At 48.8% G+C, this 12,463-nt stretch overlaps 1 protein-coding gene across 1 annotated transcript in view; it reads left to right on the plus strand.

Moving 5' to 3' along the window:
- The first annotated feature begins 5,254 nt into the window (after positions 1-5,254).
- Positions 5,255-12,463, plus strand: part of Prag1 (PEAK1 related, kinase-activating pseudokinase 1) — a 59,871-nt gene continuing 52,662 nt past the window's right edge. Inside the window, exons 1-2 of the mRNA XM_036166629.1 lie at positions 5,255-5,510; positions 10,033-10,449. Coding sequence (XP_036022522.1) covers positions 10,159-10,449 — 291 coding nt within the window. The 5' untranslated portion in view covers positions 5,255-5,510; positions 10,033-10,158. The remainder of the gene's footprint in view (positions 5,511-10,032; positions 10,450-12,463) is intronic.

A 12,463-nucleotide genomic window follows, 5' to 3' on the forward strand; every position in this document is an offset into this window, starting at 1 on the left:
CTTAAGCTCTGAACTATAGCCAGCCCCAATTAAATGTTTTCCTTTATAAGAGTTGTCTTGGTCATGGAGTCTCTTCACAGCAATAAAGATCCTAACTGAGATAGGGGACTGGTAAGAAACATCTATTTTCTAGAACTTTCGATGGTGGGTTATTGACTGGTCTAGCTATGAAAGTCTCCCCCACCTCACTTCACTGAGATTCAAATGAGAAGACTATTAATCCTATGGGCTATGACTAGGAAGATGCACTTGCATTTGTAGATGTCTCTATGACTGGCCCGATGGGCTTAGAGACAACCTTGGCAACTGTGTACTGTGGGCCTGAATTGGAAGGGAGTCTTCACTCACCCTCAGATTTTAGACTGGAAATTTCGCTTGCTCCCTGTCACCTCCCATGTCCCTCACAGAGATCAGATAATATCTATCTGTCTCTGGGCCAAATTTGATGCCATCAGAAGCCTGAAAAGAGAGATGTTAACATTTATTTTTATTTGGATTGGTTTTACCTTGTGATGTACCATGCAGAGAAATACGAAATTTTCCCAGATGGGATTTCCCCAGCTCTGGTTATGAGCAAAATGCCAGCGATGGTGAGGCCCACTGGTGCCCAGAGCAACCAGAGCCCCAGGGACTGTGGGAAGACAGAGAATAGACTCTAGTAGGCATGGGACCTCGGCGAAGTTATACTGTTTTCTCACAAAGAGCTGCTAAGCAGCAAACTAACCAGAGTTTCCATAATTTTGTAGGATCACAGATTGATCTCTTTCCTTTACAAGCTTTATAAAGGATGGCCTGTTTAGTGACTAAGGCTGTGAGGCTTCTCTGACCTATCTCAACTTTCAAGAAATGTTACAGAAACAGATTCCCTCTCTCTGGCTCAAACCATGAGAAGTGTGTGTGTGTGTGTGTGTGTGTGTGTGTGTGTGTGTGTGTGTGTGTGTGTGTGTGTTGGGTGTATATTGATATATATCATAAGGTTTACTGTTTTATCCATTTTAAACACACAAATTCAAGGGTACCAAGTACATTTTCTCACTGTTCTGCACCCATCAGGACCATCCATCTGCAGAACTTTGCATCTTCTAAAACTACAGCTTTGTGCCCATTAAACTTGAAGTCTCCCTCTCCCAGCTCTGACCGCTCACGTTATCTGTCCTGCCTCTTTGAAATCGATTACTCTGTGCATCTCAAATAAATGGAACTGTATGGGTGGTGGCGCACGCCTTTAATCCCAGCACTCGGGAGGCAGAGGCAGGCAGATCTCTGTGAGTTCGAGGCCAGCCTGGTCTACAGAGCAGATCCAGGAAGGGCGCAAAGCTCAAAAAACAAACAAACAAACAAACAAAGAATGTCATTTTAAAACTGGCTTTTTTACTGGGCACCATTTTCTCTGTGCTCATGAGTGTTGGAGCGGACATCAGAATTTCCCTCTTTCCAGCCTGAAACACCAACCAGTCAGCTGCCCTTTCCTCCTTGAGCAACGTGGCTGAGGCGCAATCCACATAAAACTAAGATCGGTGATAAATTATAGCAAATGGGCCATGTTGTTCAACCATGGTCAAAAATTTCGTTTTGGAACATTTTCAATATCTCTCCCAGAACCCTCGTGCCTAGTGATGGCAGGTCCTCATTCTCAAAGCCCTTTAGCTTCCTCTGCTCCATTCTACCCCTGGTCTCCTTCCTGTCTTCACAGACTTGCCTTTTCTGGATGTGCATACAAATGGATAATACCACAAACGGTTGTCCGTGTTCATCCGCTTTCATTTTGCGTAGGGGTGGTGGGATTCCAGAAGAACATAGAGTGTTATACTGTGAATCAATAGTTTATTCTTTTTTTCAGTGTCTGAATAGTAATTCCATTGTACCAAGTATATCACATATAATGTACTCCTTCCTGAACTGATGGACATGGGCGTTCTTCCCACTCTGCCTATTACTGGTTAGGCTGTATGATTGTGTGTGCAAGCCTGGGTGTGGGCATACTTTTTCATGTCTCCTGGGTAGATGGCTAGCATGGGACTGCTGGGTCATGTGACAAGTTATAACCTGTAAAGAAATTGTGCGACCGTTCCCCAAAGGATCTGTCCATGAGGAAGGTTTCTTTAGGGCAGCCTAATGGATGTTGAAAGGGGGTGGGGTGATACCTTCCTCAGCAACCCCTCCCCCACTTCCTGGTCCATCCGGAGCATTGGACGAGAAATTAACCTAGGTGATCCTGCCACTCAGAAGTGTCCTTGCTTTCTTGTGGGCTCACCTGGAAACCAACCCTTTCTACTCAGGGTCACCTTACAATTCTAGTGTGTCTCCTGTCAAGCTCCAGCCAGACTGCCAGAGCAGTCATGGGCCGCTCCCACATCCATTCTTTGTAGCTACCATTCCTTCAGTCTGGAAAGTCCCCACTGTCCCCAAATAGCAATCTTATTTTTTTGTTGTGCAAAGGCCCCTTCCTCCATGAAGGATGGCTTGTGTCTCTTTTTCTGGACTGCCCCAACTCACATTCATTCCCTTCTGAGAGTTTCTATTTGTCTCTTGTTGTTGTTGTTGTTTTTTTTTTTTTTTTTTTTGTACAAAATTTCATCCAGTGCTTCCTAAGTAGGAGCAACTCAATAAATATTCATTGGCTGAAACTGAATACCTTTCTTATGCTAAGGTGAGAGACATTTCTGTCTCATCCAGATGGGGAAAGACCACGCATGAGAATTCTTTGGCCTACTCTTCATGCTGTCTGAGCCTTCTCAAATATCCCAGCTTGCCTTTTCCCAGGATAATTGAATGGCACACACTTCCTGATTCGGTCTCTTTGACATTTTAGTTATAAACTACTTTACCTTACCCCCAAAGCACCCCCCTGTCCCAATCTTGTCTCTCAATCTTCTACAATTGAACTGCTCTCTTGTACAGAGTGGTGCCTAAGCACAAAAACACCCAAGAGAATTGCTCTTGGGGAAAGTCTGATCCGTATCAGAGACCTCAAGCCCCAAGCAGAAAGCACCAATGAAAATCAACCAGTCAGTTGCCAGCCAGTTGCAAAAGGCTGTGTATACACAAATTGCACTGCATTGCAGGGTGCAGGCTGCAACTCCCAGAATGTCCACCACATGCATGAGCTTACCAGCTTCACAGAGGCTGCAACACACTTAACAGCCACCGGAGGAACAATGTGCAAGAGTATGGTATTTCATGTGCGTCTCAGCCATTCTTTTGAAGTTTTTTTTTTTTTTTTCTCTTTTATTCTTTTCATTAGGCAGGCTGAAGTCCTCTTTGCGGCCATGTTGCTATCATTAAAAAAGAAGCCACGTTATGGAGCAGCAGCAGCAGTATTGTGCATTTATCTCCTGTGAGTGCAGCAAATCATGGGAGAACAGTTTATTGAGCAGAAACTCCCAATTAACCCCTCGCTTGCTATGGTATGCTCTAGAGGCAGTAGTCCTGCTGTGGTGCAAAATTCCATTCTTTTCATTATGTTCCTCGGGTTATTGGTGCGCTAAGGATAAGCTAGGTAAAGAGACTAAAAACTGTGAATGTGTCTCCTATGTGTTTGGCATGACTTTTATCTCTCCTATGAGGTGGGTGTGCCCCTTGGAGAGGACTTTACAGAGAAAGAAGCAAAGGACTTGCCGAGCCCGAATCCTAGGAACCACGGATGTCTCAGAGACCCTGGAAGAGGACCCAGAGTTACTGAGCTGCAAGCTCCAGTAGTGTCTCGATCGTGGTTCTCCAGTACGGACCATTTTATACCAGCCTGCTCGTTGGCATCTTCCCCTCTGGTGTCTTTGTAAGCGGGCTGGATCCTTCATCAGAACTGAAAGCTGCTGGAGTTCAATCAGAGTTTTCCTCACGTGTTCGTTGAAATGATTTCCCCCTCCCGTTGAGAAGAGTCACGGGGTGGAACTGCCTGTGTCTGGTTGGGCAACTTGGCAGACTGATCCGTGGAGTCAGGAGGCTCTTGGTTCCAGTCCCAACACTGTCACTTTTCACCTGAGGAGCCCAGGCAAATTGTATGACCTCCCGGGCATGTTTTACGCTGTGTAAGATGGGATAACCAGGTCCTAGCACAAAACAGGTTCTTTATGAATGGTAGGACTACTCCCATCCATTTACCCCTTCCTTCCACCCTATCCATACTCTCAGAACTAATGGGGGACATTGAGTGATGAGTAAATACTCCTTATGGTCCCTTTCCACTTCTCACATAGAAGCTATCCATAGCTCCCTCTTTCATCTTTGACATAGTCCTGCTGTGTTAATACCACATAAAGAGGAAGAGGACATGGGATTCTGGGGTGGTACCTTCCTTCTCTCCGTGGAGTTATCACGATTAAGGACCCAAGTAGGAGTAACACCAAGCCGCCTCTCTGTGAAGCAGGGGGGCAGAGGGAAGCATCCAGGTGTTTGTGGGGGCTTGTCCGTTTTCGTTCAGGCCTAGCCCTGAGCGACAACTTCAGTGCCTGGGTGCTTAGGAAACACCCAGGTCAAGGTGCAAGTCTGTCCTACTAAGGCAGCTGAAGGAAGGAAGTGGGACAGCCTGGTTCATAGGCTGTCCTCCTGGGAGTTAAAAGATTTTTCGCCCGAGGAACAATTATCTCGGAGCTCCTTGTATCTCAGGGAATGAGTCACGCGCTGGAAACGGTGTAAACACAGGTGGAAGACCTGGGTGCCCCAGCATGATTGAAGGCCAGTCCTCCAGGCCAACTCTAGCATTCCATTGCTAAACAGTAAAGTTCAAAGAGACGTGCTGAGCCATTTGCCAAAGGCCTGGGCGAGAAGTGTTGAGCAGGACCTGGAATCTCAATATTGCTACCCCTGCTCCAGTCAGCTTTAGGTTCTTTTAGGATAACAGTAAGTGGCAGTGCCGATGCCCACGCCCCTTTCACAACCCACCGCCCTTGATCTCATTATGGAACTCTCGACCCCTCTCTTCCGCGTTGCGTCCTTTTTCTCGCTCCCTGCCAGGGTCTCCCAGGGTCGGCTGGATGGAGGGATGCAGAAACCATCTACCCCGACACACCTATGTGTGCATTGTGGTTAAGGAAGGTTGGGAGCATCGGAGCTCATGCAAGCCGAACTGTGCTGAGCAGGGATTGAGCTGGGGACACTCCGGGAGGGGGCTCGGCTCCAGGTCGAGGGGCGCCAAGGCTCGGGCTGGAGGCGGAGCCTAGGGTTGGCGAGGAGAGGGCGGGGCGCGGTGCGGAGTTGGGCAGGGGCGGTCGCCTTCCTAGCTGGTCTGGGGACGAGCGGAGTGGCGGGACGCACAGGCCGGGTGGGGACGCCCGGCACCGCGGAGGACTGCGGGGGTGCGGCGGGAGCTGGGCGGGCGGCGTCACCCCAGGCGGAGGGGGCGGAGCCGCGATCGCAGCTGCCACCCGGCCGCCGGGCCCAGGCAGAAGACAGCCGCCCGCGGCCGGGCAAGCTCCGCGCGCAGACACGCTACAGACAATGCTCGGAGGCGCCCAGAGGGGCAGCGGACGGCTGGGCCACCGACGGCGAGGCTGCGGGAGTGCAGCCCCGAGGTGAGCCCATCACGCTCTCTTCAGATCCCGCTGCTTTTTGTCTGGCGAACGTGGAGGCCCAGGGGCTTTCGCGGGGTCGCTGCGGTGGCCCGAGCGGGCCAGCCCCTGCTGGCGTCCCCCGGGGTGACAGGCGAGGGATCCGAGCGCATGGAGAGTCCGGACCGCGTGCGCCGGGTTGTGCCTTCGGTGCAGGCGCCGAGCCGGGAAGGCTGGGGAGTCGGAGGGGTGTTTTCAATTCATTCGAGAAAAGCTCGCTTTGAAACCGGGAAACTTTTCCTTGGAGTTCCAGGAAGGGGGATCGACTGCTGTGATGGTTTCACTGGTCTGGCTGGTCTAGCCACGCTGTTTTGTTTCTTGGGGACTGCTTTCCGCCTTGAGTATTGTCAGAGGGGCAGAGGCCGTCCGGGCTGCTCCGAGGTGACGATTTGGGAGTTCAGAGAAACCACCTCTAGGCAGCAGCGGATCTCCAAAGGAAGGTGATGCCCTTTTGGCGAACCTTGGTGAGCATTCCATACCTGGAGCTGGCTCGCAAGCTTTGCTTGTGCTGCCCCCTCTCCAGCCGGGCGCACACACCCACATGAACCCACAAGCACACGCATGCACGCTTACACTTGGAAAATAGAATCTCCACTTGTGAGTCCTGGGAATGGGAATGGAGGAGGCTGAGCATTCCCAGCTCACAGACTAGCTCGCCCTGTCTGTTCTCCCAGGTAAAGCTCTAGCATGGTTTTGAAAAGCTGATTGCAGAGCCCAAGGGTAAGGAGTTTTGCAATGCTTTCAGTCCAGACTCAGGTTTCCAAGGTTTAAATGATCTGCTGCTCTCAACTATCCTTGATAGCTCCTTCTGAGGACATTTGACAGGAAGCCCCAGGGAAAGCAAGTTAGCTTTCCTGGGGTCCTTCAGAACTTTGCTCTCCTTTTTGGTTCAGACTGCAGAAGCTGCAAGTCCATATTCCTCCTGCTGAGTTAGATTGCTCAGCAATGGAGAAAGCAGAAAATAAAAAGTTATGTAAATATCGTAATTTTCCCTGTATGTCTGGGGGGAGGTGTTAGGGTGGTCACCTCCTGCTTTCTGCCTAGACCACTCTGGCCAGTAGAATGTAATGCAATCTAGATACTTTCCATACATACTTTTTTTGGATGTTGCATTAATTTAATTTTTTTAATCGATGTTAATTTCTTTGTAAAAATATAATAGAATTATTAAGAGGAGAATTTTCTGGAATTATATCGGGGTAAGACATAAGCAAATGTGGATACCAATATGAGGGGTATTTGGAGCCAAAATACTTTGTTTAATGGATCTGGCCACCCTGATGCTTCAGCTTCTTTTTGAGGCGGGGTGGGGGTGTATCTGACAGCTCAGCCTTGTAAACTGTAGCCGCAAACCTAGTGCAGAAGTTTGCAGAGGCAAGGCTGTTTTATCATGACTTGGATCTCAAAGAATGCTGAGATCTTTTTTTCTAATCTTACACTGCAGCCTCCCACTGAGAAATGGGAGAATTTGCATAATTCTGGGGGCCCGCCTACCCTCTGAGGTAGGAATGTGAGCCAGAAAGGTACCATTCCCAGGCTTTAGAGAGCTGGCACTACCCCGGGCTCTCGGCTCCTGCTTTGTGAGTATCGCTGGCATGTCTGATCATCTTTTTACTGAAAGCAAACAGGAGACAGTTCCAGGCACTGACGGGCAACTTGAAGAGGCTGTTCTAGCTCCCTCGACAAGGTGGGATTTTCTGTTTGCAGAGACTAAGAAACCAGTTTTAAGAGGACATAATGAGTTAATAATGGTGGGGAGCCCAGGGTTTCCTTTGTTTCTTTTATTCAGTGATTTCCCCTTAAGTTCCTTTGTGTTTCTGGGCAGGTATATGGTCCACGCTGTGGCCAGCCTGTAGAAAGATGTCAGAATTAAGGAAAACAGAGAAGAGAGTGCTCATAGATTAGTGAAGGGTCTCAAGGCAGCTTCTGACAAGATAGCATAGTAATCAGGAGCCTACTGAACTCCCTGGGCTATCAGAGGCTAATGGCTACCAAGAAAAGGAGAGGGGACCTTAGAAAGTGGGGTGTCTGGGTGTTCTGGATTGCCGACTGAACAGGAAATGAGATGTGGCCACCCAAACTGCTTCTGTGTGAATGTGTGGCAGCCTCTGAGGAAGTGGTTGGATGCCAACCTCCTCAGCTCCCCCAGCCTGACCTAGAGCCAGGAAGCTGAGGAGCCCCAAGGAGCTGCTGTCCATGCTCTCTCCCCAAAGCTCACTGAGGGGCACTGGAGCCTTGTCTACAGTAGTCGTGGGCCTGAACATGGCTTTCCTGTGATCTGGTGGGTCTAGTTAGACACCACGCATCAGAGTCCCTAGAATATCAAATTCAACTTCTCTGAAGACCAAAATATTTCCTCCCTCCCACCCTCTCCCACCCCTGCCCGTGCACCCCTTACAAAATTTAGCAACAAGCCTATAGAGCTCTCTGGGGCTGATGTCTGTAGGAGAGAGACATAATGTAGTCATGATTCCTTGGCTTGTTGAAAGCCTGTGACCTTTTTTGGAAGATTTGACATAAAGAACCCTCTCTTTGGGTGTATTGGGGGAGAAGAACCTAGCCAGCATCATTAAAGAAAGACCCTACAGTGACTGCAGAAACATTCAGATTCCGGAGTGTTCATTTAGCTTAATGATGAAGCCGGTTCCTCATTAACTGACTGAAGTAGGGTACATCTGGCCTCTACACTCACTCAAGCTCCACTCTATGAGTGTGGGAGACCAGAGAAGGAGTGCTTCCCACAAGGAGTCTGGAATGATCTTTGAAGCTCCGGGGTGATTCTATCTGGCTAGTCCTGATGCCTGGTTAGAGAGAATTAACCTCAGGCAAATTCTCACCAGATGAGGTGGGTTATTCCCTGTTTAAGGAGAATCTGTTTATCTCAGGATTAGCCACAAGATTTTCCCTCTAGAGCACTCTCCTAAAGGATGCCAATTCACCCTTAGTAAAGAAAAAGTAGCAATGAGCAGCAGGCAGGTGGATAACGGCAAGCTATAATACTTAGTAGCCTGAACAAGGTGAAGGTGACTGGTGCGGTCCAGTCAGTCAGTTGGTTTATCTTCCTTCCTAGACCAGCAGACTTGGTGTCCATGGCCAGATTCCTATCTTTGCTCTAAAATCTGCACCTGTAGAATGGGATTCACAGAGACCTCTTAGGATGCTGTTTGTGTTACCTGGGTAATGCCATAGCCCTGTGCACTCTTCCTAAGGAGTGAATTCACTTACTGAGGACTATGGGAGCAAATTGGCTTTTATAATGAGTTTCAGAACCGTTGAGCTGTTTTGACAAGGTGACCACCTCTCCCCGGGGATATGATAGGACAAAACTATTGGATAGCCTCTTCTCTCGGATTCTGCCCAGTCTCTCTTAGGCCAGGACTGTGGAGTCAGGCATTTCTGTCTTCTGCTTCCAACTTGGCATGCAGCACCCTGTTTTGTTTACCTCAGCACAGAATTGAATGGTATCAAGTAAGCAAGGGGCGGGGGTGGGAGGGGTGGGAGGTGGTGGAGCAGACTTCCCATGATGCCAAACATCCTGACAAGGTGTCCCTATGGAACAGGCCAGCACCACACCTCTCCCCTTTTTCAACAACTTGTCAGAAGTATGGATAACAAGTTCCATTTCAGAGTCCCTGCCTGCTTCTGTTCCCGTTCAGTTTTTGTTCAAAACCTGCATGTTATTACCTATAAAGCCTCGATTTTATATGGGGTACTACTTGGTGGTTTTTGTTCTTGGGCAGTACCCTAGCCTTTGGACACCTCGATTTCTGGAAAAATGTAGGGAGCAGGTACAGTGCTCTCATATCAAACTCTAAAACACTCAGTGTATGGGGGACTGAAATGATGCGTGTGTGTGTGTGTGTGTGTGTGTGTGTGTGTGTGTGTGTGTGTTTATGTGTGTGTATGTGTGAGTTTATGTGCATTTGTGTGTGTGCGTGCCCCCATATACATGCACGTGTGGAGGCCAGATGTTGACATTTGGTGCCTTCATCCATGGTTGTACACTTTTTATTTTGAGACAGGATTACTCACTAAGCCTGGAGCTCACTGATTGGCTAGACTGCTTGGACATCGAGCCCCTGGGATCTTCCTGTTTCCACCACCCAGTTCTGGGATTACAGATGTGTACTGGGTCATCATGCCCAGCTTTTCAGTGGGTGCTGGGGATCTGAACCCAGGTCCTCATGCTTGCCTGACAAGTGTTTTACCGATTGATCCCTCTTCACCGGCCCCAGAATGTTTTCTGTGTTGTCTGTTTGAGGAAAAGGATGATGCAAGTTTGTACACTTCCTAATAAAGCTGCCCGAATAAGGAATATCACAGAGCTTGTGAGCTGAGCCCTGACCCCAGAAAACAAGGACTGTTCCCCATTGGCTATCTTATCTTTGCCTCTTTACTTTTTTCTTCCTTGTTTCCAGTCTCATATTGCTAATCACATATCTTCTGGTGGGGTAGATTCCTAATCAGGCAATGATCTGCCTTCCAGGGAGCTGATCTGGAACCCATCTCTGCCTCCTACAACACCACACCAGAGCGCTGGGCCCAAGATGAACCTGCATCCTATCGGCTCTCAGTGCTCCAGACCTTTCGACTGAACCCCGAGAGCCCAAAAATGTCTGCGTGCAGCGACTTTGTGGAGCACATCTGGAAACCCGGCTCTTGCAAGAACTGCTTCTGCTTACGGAGCGACCACCAGCTGACAACCGCCCATCCCAAGGCTAGAGCAAGCAGCCTACCCGCCGTAAGTCGCCTGCCTGCCAGGCCTGAGCACTGCCGCCCAGAGGATGAAGGTGTGAACGGCGTGGCCTATACAAAACCCACCATTGCTGTAAAGCCTACCATGATGAGTTCTGAGTCCTCCGACTTGTGGACCGAGGCCAGCCTGAGTGCTGAAGTCCCCAAGGTGAGGCTGACTAACCCAGCTGGTATTTTTACAGGAGCTGTTCCCTACTCTAACACATGGTAGCTGGCTGGCAGCCAGGGCGGGCTGGTGGAGCAGGAATCCTGCAGGACAGTTGCCTACCAGCATGCCCCGAGGTTGCCGTTCCCCAACAGCTGCTGTTTGGCGGTTCCCATCTACCTTTCTATTTCTTCCTGTAGGCTGATCTCCTTTAGTCCAGGATGGCAGGATTTTCTCCTGATTTGGAGATTTATAAAAGGGAAAGCAAAAACAAAGAAAAACAAGAGCGTGGAATTATTGGCTCTCACGTTAGGTATTTACAGAAGCGGCATCCATTGTGTAGTGCCTGCCACGCACCCGGCAACCCCCTCTACAGTGAGTTTCATGACCACTGCCATTTCGTCCGTCTTTCCACCCACTTTCCTTCCCTGCGCATTGTAGAGAAGCCATAAGCACATATATTTAAAAAGAAAGCCTGAAAGATACAACCACAATGCACAGTCACATCTAAAATACCAGCAGAACAATTCCTTATAATTATTTACTGTCCAGCCATTGTTCATGTTTATAGTTTTTCTTTTTTAAATTGTATGCATATGTGTGGTCATGTGTGTGGGGTGTATGTAGGCATGTACCTGTGCACATGCCAGAGGTCCACCAGGGTTTCTTCCTCAGTTTTTCTCCACCTTCTTCTTCATTTGTTTGTTTATTTTTAATGATTTCTTTATTTTTATTTTACATGTCTGAATATCTCGCTTGCATATGTGTTCACCATGTGCATGCCTGGTGCCTGCAAAGGCCAGAAAAAGCTTTCAGGTCTCCTGGAATTGGAATTGGAGATGGCTGTTGGCTGCCATATTAGTGCTGAGAAGCAAGCTCCAAACCTAGGTCCTCTGGAGGAGCAGGAAGTACTCTTAGCCATCACTCCTGCTTGCTCTCTCTTATTTTTGAGGAGTTCAACATTTCTCAGCTAGACTGACTGGCTAGTGAGCCCCCAGCATCTGCCTGTCTCTGCCCACTCCCCCAGCACTGGGGTTAAGGTTTGTAAACCACACCCAGCCTCTTAGGAGAGTTCTCATACACACTCATACATACTCAGGGATGTATGCTTACGTAGTGAACACTTAACCCACTGAACCATCTCCTCCCAGGCCTCATACTTCTAATTTTGAAGTATAGGTTTAGCTAGCTTTATCTAGGGCCACTAAACATTTATTTATATTGCCAGAGGTTAGACTTTTCTTCATTTCTGGAAAGAAACCCATAGAAAGGTATAATTATGGGAGAGGGTATGCTGGGGGCTGCTGTCTGTGGACGTGTCCCTGAGACCATATGCCTAAGACATTCTAAGAACTTTTGTTCCACAATGACCTCTTCTGGATTTCCTCAACCAGGACGGGACATGCGTGCATCAGGAAGGGTGTGTGAGTGTGTATGTGAAAACAAAGGTCAGTTTTAAATCTAGAGAGGTTTATGTGAAGAGAGGCACTCCCTGTGGAGGCAGCAAGCTCCATGTCCTTTTTAGAGCTGTTCCGTTTTTCCTGGGCTGGCTACACCCATTCATTCACTCAGCCAGTCCTGACACTTTCAACTTTCACCTATAGAAGCCAGTGACTCTGCACTCAGAATCCCCTGGGTGAGGAGCCCCATGCAAGCCCTGCGCTGAGGCTATCTGAACAAATGGGAGTGGGTAAGAAGAGAAAGAAATGGGACAATAACTTCATGGATGGGAATGATCAGGTCACATCTTTGTCTTGTTGCCCAACTAGTCCGGCCACTTACACAGGTGGGGTGCTGAGCTCATGGCTGTAAACTGGCAGAAAGGGCAGCTGTGTGACTTAGCTCCAAGGAACGCTTATCAAAAAGCCAGGAAGCCTGGACTCAGCTCAGAACCTATCCCTTTGCCTCCTGGTCTGCATCTACTTCCTCTATGAGGTGCTTTTAAAAATCATTCAGGAGCTGGGCAGTGGTGGTGCACGCCTTTAATCCCAGCAGTTGGGAAGCAGAGGCAGGCAGA

Source organism: Onychomys torridus, chromosome 17 (genome assembly GCF_903995425.1).
Source record: "Onychomys torridus chromosome 17, mOncTor1.1, whole genome shotgun sequence".
Taxonomy (NCBI): domain Eukaryota; kingdom Metazoa; phylum Chordata; class Mammalia; order Rodentia; family Cricetidae; genus Onychomys; species Onychomys torridus.